The sequence below is a fragment of the Mirounga angustirostris genome, unplaced genomic scaffold (genome assembly GCF_029215605.1).
Source record: "Mirounga angustirostris isolate CCGP_5_RB_7025 unplaced genomic scaffold, mMirAng1.0.hap1 SCAF_16, whole genome shotgun sequence".
NCBI lineage: Eukaryota > Metazoa > Chordata > Mammalia > Carnivora > Phocidae > Mirounga > Mirounga angustirostris.
In genome coordinates, this window is record NW_026991724.1 from 51,426,530 (window position 1) to 51,446,125 (window position 19,596).

Consider the following 19,596-nt stretch of genomic DNA (forward strand, 5'->3'; position numbering starts at 1 on the left):
CTTTTAGGTTTAAACTGGCAAATTTCCGTTTATATCCCCTTACTACACTGTGTGGTAACTATCTCTATACTTTGTCTCTGCCAATAGGCTGTGAGCTTTCAGTGGACTGGGTCCTTGATTGACACATCTCCATGTCCCCCAACCCAATATAAGCAGGGACTTGGTAAATAATAATAGCAAACATTTACCAGTGGCTTTCCCTGTGCCAAGAATTGTGCTATGCACAGTCTGTGCATGATGTCATTTCATTCTCATTGTAACCTTAGGAGTTATGAACTAGAATGCTCCCTCTTTTATAGGGAGGGAGAAGTGAGGTAATACAAATTGATGTTTATTGGGCACTAACCATGTATCAGATGCTGTGCTCTCACTTTACGTGGATATTCTCATTAAATCTTCAAAATAGGGGTGCCTGGGTGGCTCATGGTCTTGATCTCAGGGTGGTGGGTTCAAGCCCTGTGTTGGACTCCACACTGGGCAGGGAGCCTACTTAAAAAAAAAAAAAAATCAATTTTATGTTTACACACTAGGTAGAAACAGTTGCAAAATGAGATTGAAAATAAGTTCTTTTACAATAGTATCAACCCCCCCCAAAAAAAATAGTATCAAACCCAAAAATCCTTAGGAAATATTTTAACAAAAGATATGCAAGATTTCTACACTGAAAACTACAAAATACTGTTGAGCCACATTAAAGAAGATCTAAATAAGTGGAAATATATACCATGTTCATGGATTAGAAAACTCCTTGCTCTCATGGAGCTTCCATTCTAGAGGGATAGGCAGAAAATAAGCACTAAACATGCTAAATAAGTAAATCCTTGGGGAAGTCCAGGAGACTAGAGGAGCCCAGAGAGGGTACCTAACCCAGCCTGGATGTGGAGTCAGCAAGGGGGTGCCTAAGTAGAAACCTGAATTCTGAGTAGGCATAGACCAGATAAAGCATGATCAGAGACTTACAGAAAGAATCTGGAGCCCAGGAAAGCTTATAGTGAGTGTAGGAGACTGAACATAAACAATTATTTACCATCATGAAATGGTTTCCTTTCCTTCCGGGGCAGCCATGACAACTATATTTTCTAAGAGATGCCCTACAGTGCGTAGAGATCTTTTTGAATTCAGAAAAACAGCTCTCTGACCACCCTAACCCCATCCAAAGCAAGGGGACCCATTTGAGGTCACCCCCTTTAGTTCCTGGGTCTCCTGTAACTCCCAATCCTGTGCAGTAGAAAGACATAGAGGAGTTATGCAGGGGTCAGACAATATTCAACTTATCTGTTAAGATCACTCCACCTTGAGGGTTCTAGAGGGGAGGGGGTGGGAGGATGGGTTAGCCTGGTGATGGGTATTAAAGAGGGCACGTTCTGCATGGAGCACTGGGTGTTATGCACAAACAATGAATCATGGAACACTACATCAAAAACTAATGATGTAATGTATGGTGATTAACATAACAATAAAAAAATTAAAAAAAAAAAAAGATCACTCCACCTTCCTGGGGCACCTGGGTGGCTCAGATGGTTAAGCTTCTGCCTTCGGCTCAGGTCGTGATCCTGGAGTCCTGGGATCGAGCCCCACATCGGGCTCCCTGCTCGGCAGGGAGCCTGCTTCTCCCTCTCCCTCTGCTGCTCCCCCTGCTTGTGCTCTCCCACTCTCTCTGTCAAATAAGTAAATAAAATCTTAAAAAAAAAAAAAAAAATCACTCCACCTCCCTACGAAGGCTGGGTTATAGCAGGAAGAGATCAGAAACTCACAAGAGGACAGGTGACCCTGTCAATAGCTATCTATTTCTCTCCAATCCTGAGTTCAAACCCTTGCTATCTTTCACCTGGACAGCTGAAACCAGCCCACTTATTGGTCTCCAGAACCCCCTAAGGGTAGATTCTCCACTTATTATTTCAGCAAATAATTATTGAATATCTACTATGTACCAAGCTCTGTTTAAGACACTGAGGATATGGGGGCACCTGGGTGGTTCAGTCTGTTAGGCGTCTCTTGATTTTAGATTTGACCTCTCAGGTCATGATCTCAGATTTGTGAGCTTGGCCCCATGTCGGGCTCCATGCTGGTCGTGGAGCCTGCTTAAGATTCTCTTTCCCTCTCCTTCTGCCCTTCCCCTCCATCCCCCTCTCTAAACTAAAAAAAACACAAAAAAAACAAAAAACAAAAACACTGAGGATATAGCCGTGAACTGAACAGAAAAACGATGTGTCCCAGCCCCTGTGGACATGATAGCACTGGGCAAGGGAGACAAAGGAATAATTAATATAATTCCAGGAAATCTCAAATCCATGCAGAAAATAAATCAAGGTGATGAGGGAGAGAATGACAAAAGACTACGGCAGCCAACCTCTAGGATGATGCCAGCTATCTTCACATTTTGTGTTGTCTCCTCCCATGTCCAATCAGGACTGCCTCTGTGTGGCCAATGGAATACTGTGGAAGTGACCGAGTGTGACTTCCAAGGCTGGGTCATAAAAGATACTGCCAGGTCCGGAAGCCAGCTGCCATGTTGGGAGGACACCCGAGCAGCCTTGTGGAGAAGCCAATGGCCAGCACCAGCTTGCCAGCCACATGAATGAACATCCTTGGAAGGTTCCTCCAGCCCCTTGTCAGGTCCTTGGATGACCACAGCCCTGGTCTGAACCTCATGAGAAGCCCCGAGCCAGGACCACCCAGCTAAGCTACTCCTGTGGATACTTCCTGATCTGCAGAAACTATGTGCAATTGTACATATTTATTATTTTAAGCCGCTGAGTTTTGAGGATGTGACATGAGAGTACCAATCTGAGTGAAAAGGAGTCATTTATGAGGTGAGGAGGAGGAGGAGTGCTCCAAGCAGAGAGGATAGCAAGTGCCAAGGCCCTGAGGCTGGAGTGTGCTTGACATGCTGGAGGAATAGCCCGAGGACCTGTGTGGTTGGAGCAAAGCGAGCAAGGGGAGTGGGGACAAAACGAAGGTGGAGACAGATGGGGGTTGGGTTGTTGGTGTCTCATGGGCCATGTTGAAAGCTTCCTATTTTATGTTAAGTGTGATGGGAGCCAGTGGAGATTTTGAGCTGGGGGGTAGCATGACCTGACATTCATCTTGAGAATGTGGTGCTGACTGCTCAGTGGGAAAAAGACTTAGCAGCCACAGGATATATATTTTTTTGAGATTTATTTATTTGAGGAGCACCTGGGTGGCTCAGTCATTAAGCGTCTGCCTTCGGCTCAGGTCATGATCGCAGGGTCCTGGGATCGAGTCCCACATCGGGCTCCCTGCTCGGCAGGAAGCCTGCTTCTCCCTCTCCCACTCCCCCTGCTTGTGTTCCTTCTCTCACTGTGTCTCTCTCTCTCTGTCAAATAAGTAAGTAAAATCTTAAAAAAAAAAAAAAGATTTATTTATTTGAGAGTGTGTGTGTGCAGGAGCGGGGAAGGGGCAGAGGGAGAGAATCTCTAGTAGACTCCCCACTGAGCGTGGAGCCCAACGCAGGGCTCAATCCCATGACCCTGAGATCATGACCTGAGCCGAAATCAAGAGTGGGACACTTAACCCACTGAGCCACCCAGGTGCCCCACCAGAGGCTATTTTAAATGAACACCTAATGATGTCTCTCCCTAGCTGAAACCCTTCCATAGCTCTCCATCAACCTCTGGAATCTTGGCTACAAGACCTGCTGGGGGCACCTGGGTGGCTCAGATGGTTAAGCATCTGCCTTCGGCTCAGGTCATGATCCCAGATTCCTGGGATCGAGCCCCACATCGGGCTCCTGGCTCAGCAGGGAGCCTGCTTCTCCCTCTCCCTCTGCCTCTCCCCCCGCTCATGCTCTCTCTCTCTCTGTATCTCTGTGTCTCAAATGAATAAATAAAATCTTTAAAAAAAAAAAAAAAAAAAGACCTGCTGGGCCAGGCCCCTCCTTATTTGCTCCTTCATCTCCCACTGAGAAGAGCTTGGCTTTTATGGAGGGGGAGGCTGACTGGGAGCTCTGGAGGGGGTTAAACTTGGGAGGGAGTTCAAATGGGCTGGAACAGCCTGGCTGCTGGCAATGAACCCTAAGTATTAAATGGGATTAAGTGGAACTGAAAATATTTGAGACACATTTCTCACATTCTTGGCTGGTGGAACCATTTAGGCTGAGAAGAAGGGAGAGAAAAACCAAATGCCAGAAAGGGTCAGGGCAGAGAAAACAAATCCTCCTTAAAGAGACAGATCAGAGGGTTGGCCGGCTGCCTCTGCGCTTGTGATTTGATCAGTGGTTCTCATACACAAACTGAACAGTCCAGGAGCTTTAAAACATTAATGCTCCAGCCTCATCCCAGACCAACGCAGTCATATCTGCAGGTGGGAAGGACGACCAGGCATTGGGATCCTTTTACAGAATATACAAGTACTCACCACAAAAAAGAAATGGCAATTATGTGACATGATGGAGGTGTCAGCTAAGAGTCCAGTGGTAATCCTATTGCAACACTATATATAATTGTGTGTGTATATATATAATGTATCAAATCAACATGTTGTACCTTCAACTTACACAATGTTAGATGTCAATTACATCTCAATAAAAAAAATATTTTTTTAAAGAATATATTTTTAGGGACGCCCGGATGGCTCAGTTGTTAAGCGTCTGCCTTCGGCTCGGGTCATGATCCCGGGGTCCTGGGATGGAGCCCCGCATCGGGCTCCCTGCTCTGCGGGAAGCCTGCTTCTCCCTCTCCCGCTCCCCCTGCTTGTGTTCCCTCTCTCGCTGTGTCGCTCTCTGTCAAATAAATAAATAAAATCTTAAAAAAAAAAAAAAAAAAGGAATATATTTTTATCAAGAGCTGACCCGATGTCAGGCCCTGTTCCAACTGGGGCCACAACAATGAAGCGGTGGGGGGAGAGGATACAGCATGAGCTTTTGTGGCAGGACATTTTAGCGCCTGAAGAGGAATCACAAGGCAGGTCACGTGACCCACCAATCCAGCATTTATTCAGGTTGCCCTTTAAGTCCTGGGACACAACTCTAGCATTTTCTCTCTGCCCAGGTGTGCACGGTGACCTCTCCCTCTGTCTTGCCCTGACCAACCCTGGGTCAGGCTGCTCTCCTTCCCTCCCTCCCCCCGGGGCCCCAAACAGCCCCTCCCCCAACTGAAATGCTGGTCAGCTTCTCCTGAGACCTGCTGACCCCAGGAGGGCACATTTCCTGTCAAACCACGTTGTTACTTACTGCCCCTCACATACCCAACTTCCCCTACTACAAACCCCACTGGCTAGCGGAAAGCAATGCCCTTTTCTGTTTGCAGACACTTGCAGACCTCGGAGGTCAGAGCAGCCTCGCACAGCAATGGTCTTTTTTCTTTTCTTTCTTTTTTTTTTTTTACAGATTTTAAGTAATCTCTCAATGTGGGACTCGGACTTCCAACCCTGAGATCAAGAGTCACATGCTCTAAAATGGTCTTTTTGAATAAAATTTGAATAAAATTTCTCATCTCAGATTTTTTTTATTTGACATCTCCAGAAAGTTCTCGTGCATTCATTAGGTTAATTCCTAGATCCCTTATAGTTTCGTGGGGGTTTTTTTGTTTTGTTTTGTTTTTTTTCCTAGATACCTTACAGTTTTTATCACTCTTGGGAAAGTTATCTGATTTTCTGTTAATTTCCCATTTGATTATTGTTGTTATATAAGAATGCTAGTGATTTTTTTAAAAAATGAGATGTAATTCACATACCATAAAATCCATCCTTTTAAAGTGTACAATTCAATGGCTTTTAGAATATTCACAAGGTTGCCCAACTGGCATCACTAACCGCAGAACGTTTGATCACCCCAAAAAGAAAACTCCCTGCACCCATACCCTCCCCCTCCTCCCAGTCCCTGGCAACCACTAATCTCTTTTCTGTCTATGTGGATTTGTTCTGGACATTTCATAGGGAGATGTAATCCTACAATATGTAGCCTTCCGTGTCTGGCTTATTTCAGTTAGCTTAATGTTTTCAAGTTTTAACGTTGCTTCATTCCTTGTTACAAGGGAGTAATATTCCCTTCTATGAAGATAGCACATTTTCTTCACTCATTCGTCAGTAGATGGACATGAGGATTGTTTCCATTCTTTGCCTATTATAAATAATGCTGCTGGGACACCTGGGTGGCTCGGTCGGTTAAGTGTCTACCTTCGGCTCGGGTCATGACCCTGGGGTTCTGGGATCGAGTCCTGCATTGGGCTCCTTGCTCAGCGGGGAGCCTGCTTCTCCTTCTGTCCACTGCTCCCCCTGCTTGTGCTCTCTCTCTCTGACAAATAAATAAAACCTTAAAAAAATAACACTGCTATGAACATGCATGTAGAAATATTTGTTAGTGTACCTGCTTTCAGTTCTTTGGGGTTTCAGTGAGAAGCAGGGGCTGAAGGCTGGCTGCTTCCCTTGGCTTGTGGCCTCTTCCTAGAACCACTCCGAACTCTGCTTCCCTCCTACCACTCTGATCTCCCACCTCCTTCTTATGAGCATCCCTATGATGACATCCGGGCCACCCACACAATGCAGGATCATCTCCCCATCTCTCCACCCTTAATCACACGGGCAAAGTTCCTTTTGCCACATAATATAGTGTTCTTGGGTTCCAGGAATTAGGGTGTGGCTACAGAGGCTTTTCAAAGAAGGAGGCAAGAGGATCATTTAATAGTAGATGTGACGACAGGAGCAAAAGGTCAGAGGGACATAAGGAAGGGACCTTGAGCCAAGCACTGCAGGAGGATTCTAGAAGCTGGAGAAGGCAAAGAAATGAATTCTCCCCTGAACTCTCCCAGAAGAACACAACCCTGCTAACACCTTGATTTCAGACTTCTGATCTTCAGAACTATAAGAGAATGCATTTGCATTATTTTTAAGCCCCTAAGTTTGTGATAATTTGTTACAGCCGCAAACACAGTTACCCAGCTTGAGCATGAATACAGTTGACAGGAGGTGGGAGGTCTGGAGAGGAAAGTGAATGGAATGATTTGTAATTGTGATCGTTTTAACAAGTGGAAAGTCCTGAGCTGTATCTAGGGTTTAGGGCTGTGCTGTCCAACATGGCAGCCGCTGGGCACATGTGCCTTCATTTAAATTTAAACTCACATTAATTAAAAAGTAAAATCCAGGGCTCAGGTGTAAGTGCTCAGTGGCTACATGTGTCCAGAGGCTACCATATGGGACAGCAAGGAGAGAGACCATTTCCATCCCTGCAGAACATTCTAATGGGCAGTGTTTGTTGAGAGTAAGACACAGAGGGTGTCATAGTATGTAAAGTTACAAGACCAGCCTGAAGAAAGTAAGGAAGAGGGAAGGGAGAAGGAAGCTGGCAGAAAACACCTAAAGCTGACATGTTTTAAGAGCAACAGAGGGGCACCTGGGTGGCTCAGTCAGTCTGCAGCTCTGGTCATGATCCCGTGTTCCTGGGTTCGGATCCAGCCCCGTGCCTGGGCTCCCTGCTGAGCCTGCTTCTCCCTCCCCATGCTTGTGCTCTCTCTCAAATAAATAACAAAATTGTCTTTTAAATGTCAACATTATTTAAAAAAAAGAGAGAGAGAAACAGTAACCACCAGAAGAAATAAGAAAGACTGTGTAAAAGATTTTACCTTTCACATCATCTATCGCGTGGGGGGGCCTGGGTGGCTCAGTCGGTTGGGTGTCTGCCTTCTGCTCTGGTCATGATCCCCTGGGGTCCTCGGATGGAGCTCCGCGTGGGGCTCTGTGCTCAGTGGGGAGCCTGCTTCTCCCTCTGCCCCCCCCCCCACCTTGTGCTCTCTCTCTGGCGCTCTATCTCAAATAAATAAATAAAATCTTTAAAAACAAAACAAAACCAAATCATCTACTGGGGATACGGTGGAACGATACGGGATACGGGATACGGGGAATACTGCAATAGCAGGGTAGGTGCTATGGCCTGAATTGTGTCCTCCCCAAATTCGGACGCGGAAGCCCTAGCCTTGCTCAGTGTGGCTGTATCTGGAGAGGGGACCTTTAAGGAGATGATCAAGGTTATAAGAAGGTGTAGGGTGGGGCCTCGACCGGTAGCATTTGATTAGCTCCTTAGAAGCGGAGACACCAGAGAGCTCTCTCTAACCGCCCCCCCCCAACCACCCACCGCATCCCCACGCCCACTCTACTCACGCGTCGGCTGGGGCGGCCTGTAGGGGCGTGGCCTTCCATGCAAACCTAGGGGTGAATTTCAGCCGCTCAGGCCTCGGGGGACTGGGGCTCCCTGCGGTTGCAGACAGACGAGAGGGACCTCCCTCAGCTGGCTACTGTAGCCCCCGTGGCGTGGCACCTGCAAACAAGGAGGGTCGCCTGGGAGAACCTGGGAAGGCTGGTGCGGGAGAGGCCTGGGGGGCAATCCTCCATCTTCCCTCACCACTGCCAGGTGGTTCCAGGGGCGGAGCCTCAGGCAGCTTGGGTCCCTTCCTTAGCGGCTATGATGAGCCCAGCTTCCTGCTGCCCCATGAATGAGCCACTGAGATTTGGAAGTTTGGATTTCCGCAGCAGAACCTTGCCCATCCTTACTAACACAACTGATAGGCTCCAAATCTCAAAAAAAAAAAAAAAAGTTTCATAGTATTAAGAGCCCCTCACCAGACTCACAACATGGGCAATACCCATGAGAGAAAAAGCTTCTCATCTAGCCCTGGGGTGGGTCTTTTTGCAAATATCCAGTACAGTGTTCCTATGGATATTATTTGATGTTTGTGTCTCATCTCTGGTGGAAGCTTGTTTATGAGTAAGGGATGATCCTGTGATTGTCAGGAAAAGGACTTCTAAGAGACTTCCAAAAGATTACTGTGAGGTAAGGAATAACTGCGGCACGCACATTCCGGGACAGATTTCAGAGAAAGGTGGTGAATGGAGTGTTAAGAGTCATCAGAGCCTTCTCTGCCCGCATCCCCAGAATCAGCTGAAAGACCAATGTAGGGGGGTGAATGGTGGTCCCCCAAAATACATGGCCACGTTCGAACCCCCTGAATCTGTGACTATGGTCAAATTTGGGCAAAGGGCCTTTTCAGACCCAAATAAAATCTTTAATAATAATAATAATAATAATAATAGGTAAGGGCTTCCCTTTTGGGGTGTTAGAAATGTTTTGAAACTGGAAAGAGGTGGTGATGGTCACACAACATCGAGAAGGTACTAAATGCTACTGCACTGTTTATTTTTTTTTAAGATTTTATTTATTAGAGAGCAAGCGAGAGAGGGAACACAAGCAGGGGGAGTGGGAGAGGGAGAAGCAGGCTTCCCGCTGAGCAGGGAGCCCGATGCGGGGCTCGATCCCAGGACCCTGGGACCATGACCTGAGCCGAAGGCAGACGCTTCACCGACTGAGCCACCCAGGCGCCCTAAAGTTTTTTTTTTTAATGGTTAATTTTATGTTATGTAAATTTCCCCTCAGTTAAATAGATCAATATTAGTATATTAGAAACCTATATGGGAAAGTGTTGGCAAGGATATAGAGCAACCAGAACTCTCCTTCACTGCTGGTGAAAACGAAAAATGGTACAACCGATTTGGAAGAGAGTTTGGCAGTTTCTTTTTTTTTTTTTTCTAAAGATTTTATTTATTTATTTGAGAGAGAGAGTGAGAGAGAGAAAGAGCACAAGAGGGGGGAGCAGGAGAGGGAGAAGCAGACTCCCCGCTGAGCAGGGAGCCCGATGTGGGACTCGATCCCAGGACTCCAGGATCATGACCTGAGCCGAAGGCAGTCGCTTAACCAACTGAGCCACCCAGGCGCCCGAGAGTTTGGCAGTTTCTTATACAACCAAACGTTCATCTGCCCTAGGACCCAAGAGAAATGAACATCTATGTTCACACTGAGGCCTCACGCAAACGTGTTCAGCAGCTTTATCCAGAACAGCCCCAGCAGATGAGCGAGTAAATAATTGCAGTCCCCCCATCCAGCCCCGGGAGGGAACCCGAGGGAACTTTCTCTATATTCAGTGGGGTTTGGGGCACACAGATGGATGCATTTCTCAAAATTCCACGAGTGTACATGGAATTTCTGTGCATTTCATGCACCTTAAAAAAAAAAAAAAGGAATGTGAACATTGAACTCTGGTTAATGATACACATGCTGAAGGATTTGGGGGGCTGTTTTTTTTTTAAAGAAGGATTTATTTATTTTTATTTTATTCATTTATTTGACAGAGAGAGACACAGCGAGAGAGGGAACACAAACAGGGGGAGTGGGAGAGGGAGAAGCAGGCTTCCTGCCGAGCAGGGAGCCCGATGCGGGGCTCGATCCCAGGACCCCGGGATCATGACCTGAGCCCAAGGCAGACTCTTAATGACTGAGCCACCCAGGCGCCCCTGGGGGGCTGTGTTCTAATGGGTGGAGAGGAATGGGCGGATGGCTAAGCATCTGACAAAGCAGGTACGGTCACATGTTCACACTCGCAGAATCTAGGGAGTGGGTCGGGTCAGGTGCCCAAGCATGCGTGCCAATCCCGACACTCCAGTCATCTTTGAAAGTGGAAGGCTCTCAACATGGCTCTTGGCCTCACTCACCAGCCGATGCTCTCTGGCCCCTTCTGTCCTCAGGCTCCGTTTTTTCCTCCAACAGTGACACTCAGGGCTCCGTGACATCTTGAGACATCATCCAGCTCTCTGCAGGGGCCCCCACAGCCTCCACCCACAGCCCCAGTTCCCAGACCACCTCGTCCTTCCCAGTGCCATCTCAGCAAGGGAACTGCCCTCCACAGGGCTGCTCAGACATCCTCTCCGACCCCTCTTCCCTGTCAGCCCTGGGAGGAAGGTTCTAGCCTCCAGTCTGGTCCTTACTTGAACACAGACTCTCCAAGCTCTTCCCTGTGTCTGTAGCAACGCCTTCGAGGCTCTCCAGGACCTGCCAGCCTCCCGGGTCCAGGTGCCGGCTTCTTTCCCCTCACAGGTCCCTGCCCCAGCCAGCTGGGCGCCTCTGCTGGAGCCCAGGGCCGCCCACCACACGCCTGCTAGCTGAATCATCACTGTGGCTCTCAGCCCCCGGGCCTCCCCCACGTTGCGAGCCACGCAAGTGTTTGCATCCTCGGCCTCAGGATGCTGGATCTTTGATTAGTCTAAGCACGGAACATGAGACTTCAGTGACCCTCTTGCCAGCAACCAACGCAGGGAGGGCTGATGAGACCAGACAGGAAGTGTGCTGAGGAGTTTCCAGTAAGTGTTCCCTCGCTCATGAGGAAATAGAGGAGGCGTTCCTTCCCTGCTTCTGCACTTGGCCAGGCGAGATGGAGGCTGCCAGGTGCTCTCACCATCTTGCAATATGAGGGGACGACCAGCAGTATGAAAGCCGGCCCAAACCCGTGTGACTTTACAGTCCAACTTGACCAACCCAGAACTGCCCTGTTGACCTTCCCAAGCTGCTGGAGTCCTGTTTAAGCCAGCTGAGTTGGGAGTTTTGAGTTTCAGGTGAAATCATCCTCACTCAATACGGATGAATGGGAAGAAATTAAAAGACTGCACCCTGAAATGTTGACATCAACTTAGAGCTCACCAGTTTAGCTGGGCAACCTGTGGAAGGGCTCCATCCCTCTGACCTCACCACCTCCCAACCTCCCAGAGGCCTCACCTCCTAACACCGAGGCACTGGAGGGGGAGGGGGGGGGAATAGGTGTGTTAACATCCCAGTTTTGAGGAGACACACACATTCAGTCTGTAGTGGTCAGGAGTCCCGTTTCTTCGCATCCCTAGCAGCCAGCCCACTGCCCTGCTTGTTCACCACTGGCCCCTTCCGTGGGCTGTGCAGGGGTGGGGCCGTGGAGCGCACCACTGTAACTCTGAATGCTGAGACTGGCCCAAAGCGGGGGCCCGGGAACCGTGGGAGGCAGGTGCCAACGGCTAAGTAAAGTGTAGGCTGTTTGGAGGCCCTACTCCCCCAGCGTCATCACGAATGTCACCCAGGGGCCGGCCACTGAGAACAGATCCAGGTTTTGTCATTCCTGGGGAGAGGGATGGTGGGGGCGGCAGCATGGAGAGGCAAGACTGCAGGAGTTTTAAAATAACTGCATCCTTTAATGGCAGTAATACAATTATTGGATTAAGAGACCACAGGAGAAAGGGCAGGTGACATTTCTGGAAGACAGATAAGGAGTACAAAAAGGGGGCTGCGACAGTCATGCGATGATCATTGTAAAAATACAGTACGTTATATACATATTTGCACCATCAACTCTCAACTCTGAAGTAGTATTTACACTTTTGTTACAATCCTGGTTAGAGAACATTTTGTTTTTAAAAGCTTGGCCTGATGGCAAATGAAAATTTCGGGGGAATTCATAGTCCCATGAGGTTCTTAGGCTGAATATTCCGACAGGAGGGTTCCAGCTTCTATTTCATCCACAGATTTCGGTTTTAAAAAAGTATTTAATTTTGCTTTTACAAAAGAAAATTCTCAAAGGAGGGAGGAAAAAAAAACAAACAAACCCATCGCCACACTGTGTATTCTTACTTATTTTTACAAACACCAAGGGCTGCAGCCCTTTGCTTCAAGGCCAACACTGGTGGCTGAAGAAAAATCTCACTAATGATTGCTTAAAAACAACAAAAACAAAAAAGACAGAGACAAACCAAACCAACCTGATCACGGCGCACTGACCCTGTGGGCTGCCTTCTCCCGCCCTAGCTTCTGGCCCCAAACTCAATGACTTTTTTCTTTTTTCCAGGGAGAGGGGTTTGGTATAGGAGCCTCATTCACCTCCCACCCCAAGGAGGTGGGAGGGGAAACCCTTTGGCTGGGTCATCAGGTTTCCTCATTATTAGCAAGGAATAGGTGGGGGCCTTAAGCAAGGCAGGTAGGGTGAATGGGATGAGAAGAAAAAGGCAAGAGACTGCCAGCATGTGCTTACACACAGGTGGGAAGGACCCCCGAGCCATGGGCTGGTCTCCCCAGGCCACCTCCACAGGGTGGGCCTTCTCTGGACCTCAGCCAGGGTCCTGGGACAAGTGGGGGGAGCCCAGTGCAGACGTCTCTGCTCCCATCCCGGCTCAGCCGGAGGAGGGGAGCATGATGCAGGTTTCTGGTTCCACACCCTCCACCTGCAAGCAGGGTTCCTGCTGGGCCCTCTCCTGGAGAGGGCCCGGCAGCCCCCCACCCTGCCCTGGCTAGTCTCCTGCCCTTTCCTCAAGCCCCCAAAATCCAACACTGTGACATACCTCTGAACCCATGCACCTGTCAGCTGAGAAAAAAACCGCACACATCAAAACCACAGGCCCTAAGTTAGACACGGTGCAAGGAGGTTCAAAGCAAGCAGAGAGCATAAACACTTTGCCAAGAACCACCTGGGGCTCTGTCGGGAGCCTGGTGGAGTGGCCACGCCACGGATCCTTGAGCTATCCCCTAAGGGGCTGGGACCAGCACACTGGGTGCTCTGGCTCCTGAGGACCAGGAAAGACCCCCAGCCTGAGGGGAGGAGGCGTGGCCACGGCAGGACGGGACAGGACAGGGGCTAATACTGACGGAAAACACGCGGAGGCTGCCTCCTGGAGGCAGCTTTTGGGGTATGCCGCCCCACACCAGCCCTGCCACCTCCAGGTCCATCTCTCACCCTGGAGTCTTCTGATGTGGGCGGAGGGTGTGGGTCTGAGGACGAACTCTGGACGGAGGGCGGCAGGGAGGCCAGTGTGCGAATCCGGAGACAGGAGCAGATGGGGCTCTGCTTCTCCCGGCCCAGGCAGCTTCCGAGGGCTCTCTGCCTTTCTTTCAAATTGTCTCCTTCCTTCGGTCTCTGAAGCAGGTCGTCAGGGCCTGCCCCCTGCAGAAGTGATGGGGTTCTAGAAACACTTGGACCTGCTTCCATGCAGGGCCTGACCACTGTCTCGGCTTCATCTCTCCTCGCTCATGTGGGGTGAGCAGCATTCAGTGCCTTCGGATACCTACTGTTCCCTTTGTCCTCGGGGGTGGGCAGGGGGCGGAGGAGGGGCCAAGCTTTGCCCAGAAAACCCACCGGACCCCCAGCCACCAGACTGGGGCTCCAGCCTTTAGAGAGTCCCTGATAACTGAGCCTGGCCAGAGGAAGTGCCAGCTGGGGCTGAGGCCCAGGGGACTCACAACTGTTCACGTGCAGAAGGAGGTTTTCTTGGCGGGAGCCTGGGAGTCCTGCAGCACTGACCAGAACGGACTGAAAATGGTTATATACAATTTATATGTTGTAACGAAAGTACTATTAAAAAAAAGAAAAAGAGAAAGAGAGAGAAGAGAGAGAGAGAGACACATGGAGAGAGAAAACAAAATAAGGAAAAAAAAAAAAAACACCCAGAGCCCCCCTCCCCCCAAGTTCCCAACTCTGGTTGCTGCCCTTAAATATTGCCCTGGGAAGGGTGGGGTGCAGGGAGCGCTTGACTCCAGCTTAACACTACTGGCAAAAGGGGGAGGCAGTGGGGTCAAAGCCTTTAAAAACATCTTTCAGGGACCCCGCGTCCTGCTCGCCCTCGCGGGCTGGGCTGTTGCCGGCAAATGGGCTCCCAGAGCCCGTCTTGGGCGTCTGTTTCACAGTCCCAAAGAGGGTGGGCACGGGCAGGTTGTGCACGCCAGGCTGGGGCGAGGCGCCCTCTGGTGTTGGGGCGCCCGGGGTAGCGGTGGGGGCTGCCGCGACCTTGGGCCGGGGCCGGTTATAACTGTTGTATCTGTCTGTGGCCGTGGCAGCGGCCCCATCCGCAGAGGACTTCGCGGATTCCGGCTGTTCCAGGGCGGACTTGCGGACGAATGGGGGCTCCTTGGCCTTGGCGGCTGAGCTCTTGCCATTGCCCTCGGGGCCCTTGGGCTGGGCGCCCACGTCGGCAGCCGGCTCTGCAGTTTTGCCACCTGCGTTGGGAGTCCTGGGGTCGTACAGGCTGATGCCACTCAGCACGCTGCTCTGCCCACTCCCGCTGCCCTGGCCCAGCCCTCCGGCAGCCAGCACTCGGGGGTCATAGGGAGCCGTGGCTGGTGGGGAGGACTCCCCGCTGGGGCTGCCGGCTGGAGAGGATGCTTCGGTGGGGCCAGGCTTGGCAGCCCGGGAGGAGGCAGTGGAGTCTGCTGGTTTCTGAAGCCGAGGGTCGGTAGGTGCCTTCCGCACCCGTGGGTCACTGGGCTTGTCGCTGGAGCCAGGGGCCGCTGAGGGGCCCGTGGCATTGACCGTCTTAAGGATGCGAGAGAGGAGCTCAAAGTCAGGCAGGTTGGAGCCAGATGCGCCGGGCTCTGTGGAGGTGCCCAGGCGCTGTCGGGGGTTGGGGGGCCCCGTGGCAGTGGCACGGTGCAGCCTGGGATCCAGGGTGGGCATGGACTGCAGGGCCGCAGGGACAGGGGGCACCACGTCCTGCTTGGGGATGGGCAGGGGGATCAGGTCCTCGGGGTTCCACAGCACGGTGCGGGCGAAGCTTGGCTTGCTCAGGGTCACATCTTTCTTGATGTGGCTAAACTGCTGCAGCTGTGATCTCGGGTCCCGCAGCGGGTGCCCAGGGAGAGGGTCCAGGGGAATGGTCATGGCCTTCTCCCGCAGGGCCCGCTCCCCTTCCTCCTCTTCTGTAGGGGGTGGTCCAGACCCCTTGGAGCTGCTGGGGCCTGCAGGGTTGGAATGAAGGCTGCCTTCAGGTTTGGGGGTGGGCAGGGAGCGGGCCAGCCGAGGGTCGGAGGGCCCTGTGTCTCCTGGGCCAGACCCACTGGAAGCCTCGGCGTGGCGGGTGAGTCTGGGGTCCCGGCTGAGGCGAGGGTCAGCCAGCCGGCTTCCTGTGGGGTGTCCTTTTTGGAGGCGGGGATCCCCCAGACCACTGTTGTTCAGGTCCCCAACGGAAGCCTGGGGTCTGCTAGACGTCTGCTGTCTCAAGGTCTTAAGGATGGAAGTGACGCTGTTCCCACCCTCATCCTCATCACTCGAGTACCAGTTTCCAGTGTCACCTAAGAAAGAACAGAGAGGCAGAGGAACATGAGTGACCATCTGCCACTAGCCCTCTTGGACCCCCACAGCAGCCCACTGGGTGAATGGCTCCTCTGCCTCTTACCTCGGAGAACCTGTTTCCCCTCCCTCCGCCGGCTGCCATGAACGGCCACTAAGCTCATGTGGGCTGAGCCGCCGGGCCTGGCAGGTCACCAGCTGATGTTTCTAGACCTTTCCCCGTGTGCCAGCACTGCTCTAAGTGCTTTGTCTTACTCTCACGACCACCTGGGAGGCAGTGTTGTTATCCTGCCCGTTTGACAGACGAGAAAGCGGAGGTGTGGACAGCGCCATGAGATGGGGGGGCAGAGCAAGGACTGAGCTCAGGGTCCTAGCCCAGGGCTCTGCCACCTCGTCCTCACCCCCTGTGGCCTGAGGTCCCACCATGGCAGGCCCAGCTCTGGGCACCTGGGAGCAGCAACCACTGACTCCGCTCTCACTGAGCTCGGGGCTCCCAGACACTGGCCCCCAGGCCCCTCACAGCATTACCATGTCCCGGGGAAGGGCAGTCACCGGCTGGGAAGAGGCGGAGCCGGGTGGGCCAACTCAGAAACTGGCCAAAGTCCAACCTTCTAGGCAGGTGAAACCAGAGCCACCAAGGGAGGGCGCTGTCCCCTCTTCCCACTGTCCCCACCTGCTCCAGGGCTCCTACAAGGGCCGCCCGTGGCCTCCGGCTCCTGGTTCTAGACACCATTTGTCCGCCCCATTTCCTCCTGGGCTGGATGCCATCAGATCCACTGTGTGGCACCGAGCGACCTGGCAGCTGGGACTGTTGATTATTACTGGTTTATGTCAGCGACTAGCTGTCATCTGCTGACTTCCTGAGAACATGGTCTAGGGAAAGGGGAGCTGTGAGCATCTCCTTTGAGCCTCCTCTGTAAGGGCGCAGAAGGGAAATCCTGCTGGCTGCTGTCTCCTCCAGGGACCAGCCCACCTCCCTCCTCTATGGGATCAGGGTCTCTCTTGACCCCCAAAGACACCGGAGGGCAGCCCTGACTTCCCATTTTCTCATGGACAAGCAATGCAGCAGCCCCAGCCTGGCTTCATGGCCCTGGGCAAGGGTCCTCCCTGGCCACAGGCTCCTTTCCGACATAAAACCCCACCTAGGCATTCCCCACCTCTCCACTGCACAGTGGCCTGGGGGGCCTGTGCCTGTCAGGGGAAGCCCCTGCCCCTGGGGAGGACACATGCCTTCCTCATTCTCCCGGTCCTGCTTGCTGCTCTCAGCCAGCCTCCTCGCTCTCTCCTCCTCCTCCTGCTGCTTCTGCTGGATCCTCAGGTACAGGGCCCTCTGGGCTGAGGGCAGGAAGTCGGGGACACCGGCGCCCGGCTTCGGCCGGCCTGGGGGCCCTCCCTCAGAGAAGCTGTCGGGCTCCAGAGGGTGCTCGGGGAAGAGGTGCTCCCCAGGCTCCCCCGGCAGCTCTTCGTAGTGCCCGTAGTCCTCTGTGGCAGGGAAGAACCGAGGGTTCATGTCGGGAAGGGCCTCACGGCGCCAACTCCAACCCCCCTGTGTGCCCTTCACTGGTGAACCACCCCCCAGTGGTGATGGGTGACGATGTGCAGCCCGTCCCTTCCTACCCTCCCTAGGACGGGCCCCACAGAAAGCCCAACAGCAGGGAACGGAGTGGCCAACGAGGGTATCCCCACCCAGGATGCAGCCACTGAAAATGGGGTTCACAGCACGATTTAGTGATGTGGGCAAATGCTCATGAAGTGAAAACAGGACGCAACGTCATACAGATGTTTATAAAATGCAAAGAAAAGGCTTTGAAGACAGACAGAAAACAGTCCCTCTAGGAATGAGATTCGGGAGAGAGGGCTGAAGCATCTTTCACTTTTGACCCCACATGCTTCTGACTTCTTCTCATTACTGGCAATGAGCGTTCATTTTACGGTTTCTTTGAAATAACCAGAAAAGAAAAACACTGTGACATCTCATAGTGAGCTCATAATACGAGCTCAACCACTGTAAACAAGACTTATAAACAGAAGGAAATAACCAAACTGTGGCTATGGCCACACGTCTAGCCAGAGGCTCCTGGCTGATTCCTTCTCCTCCCTCCTTTACAGGTTCCCAAGTTCCGCACCCGTTCCTGAGCATGCTGCTGCATTTAAGGGCGGGGGCGGGGGGCCGCTCCTCCTACACGGCGTCTAGAAGCACAAGGCTGAAGGGTCTGCCTTCACTCCTGAGGGCGGGCAGGTGCCTGGCATCAGCTGCTGACCTCCCCAAACTCCACCCACGTCCAAGCCAAGGTCGGGGAGCGGCACTGCCGCACGTGGAGACTGCGCGTGCGCGCGTTGAGACAGAGGATATCTGGTCAGCGCTGCCCGCCCCCCCCCAACAGGATGTTTTGAGGAAATGCTCCGTATCTGCACTGGGCGACTCGGCCACCACTATCCTCCATGGGGCTACTGCGCGTCTGAAGGTGGCCAGTGTCGTAATTTAAGTTAAAGAGTGAAAATGATTTGTAAATATTTCATCCACGAAGCACATAAAGCGGAAAGTGAAAGGTCACCTCCTCCTAGCCCCTGAACTTCGGAGACACGTGAACTTGGTGAGCAAGCCTCCGCTATGCGGCGCCCCAGCGCGGAGCTGAGCACGCTCCGCGAACAACGGCCCCAGGCCCCCCTGCACAGTCCAGAGCATATTCCTCGAAGGCTGCACGACTGTGAACACAGTAAAAACCACTGAGCGATCCTGATACGGGAATTAGAGCCAATTACTCTTGAGATGCCTACTGTTAACAGCTTCATGGACATGCTTTTCCTCCACACCCAGACCTTTTTCCACGACATTTTACGTACATTTAGGAAAGACAGGGGGACCATGGGAACCACAGCACCCCCTCTCACACAGCCTGCCTTCCTCACTTGAGAACATGTCACCTCTGTCTCTAAAGCTCCTGCTCCTTGCCCCAAACACCTGCTCTCATGGTGCCGACACCACCCAGACGCCACCCACTCCCAGGTAGTCTCCCTGAAGCCCCTCCAGATTTCCACACGGCTGTCAAATGGGAGTCTTTTGCTTAACAGGGTGGCCAAAGCAGGGGTGCTCCCCAGCCAACTGCAACCTGCCTCTCTCTGGCAGGACTTGCCGGCAAGGGGACAGCGGGAGCCTCCACCCAGTGACTCTGCCCCATCTGCTCCTTCCCGCCTTAGGACGCGTGTACGAGGAGTACGCTGGCCCCCGGCGCCATCTCCACACCACAAAGCCCGGCCCTGCTTCCTCCTGCCCCGTCGCAGCCGCCTCTGCCCAGAAGACTCCACAGCGCCCGGAAGCTTCCTGAATCCACTGCAGCCCACTATCCGTCACCCTCGAATGCCTCTGTGCCTGTACCCTACCATTCTTCCCACGAGGCCACCTCGCCGGGGGCTGTCCAAGTCCCACGCAGAGACTTCTCTCCCCCGCCTTCCCCCTCCAAGCCACACAGCCGCCTCTGCTCTTCTCACCTGAGCCGCCGGGCGGGGGGCTCTGCACCTTGGCCTCCTCGCCTTCACAGCCCTTCTCAAGGGGGCCTCTGCTGACTGTCCCCCCGTGGTACCGACCCTCTGCCACAAACACTCCACCTGAAGTTCTCGAGAAATGATCAATGCTGAAACGAGCTTATGCGCTCACTTACGCGTTTCCGTCTGGCTCCCTCAACTAGTGTGGCTGAGGCGAGGCCCACGGCAGCCCCGTGGCAGCGCCCCCCCCCGCCCCCCGCAA

The 19,596-nt window shown here is 52.4% G+C and overlaps 1 protein-coding gene across 9 annotated transcripts in view; it reads right to left on the reverse strand.

Annotated features, from left to right (window-relative positions):
• Positions 1-11,973: 11,973 nt before the first annotated feature.
• ZC3H4 (zinc finger CCCH-type containing 4) overlaps positions 11,974-19,596 on the reverse strand; it is a 43,079-nt gene continuing 35,456 nt past the window's right edge. For 8 of the 9 annotated variants that reach the window (XM_054511475.2, XM_045891809.3, XM_045891811.3 and 5 more), the window contains 2 exons: positions 17,082-17,333; positions 11,974-15,853 (listed from right to left, as the gene is read on the reverse strand). In XM_054511475.2, coding sequence (XP_054367450.1) covers positions 14,334-15,853; positions 17,082-17,333 — 1,772 coding nt within the window. In that variant the 3' untranslated portion in view covers positions 11,974-14,333. The remainder of the gene's footprint in view (positions 15,854-17,081; positions 17,334-19,596) is intronic. The other variant, XM_064581204.1, reaches the window with a different exon arrangement.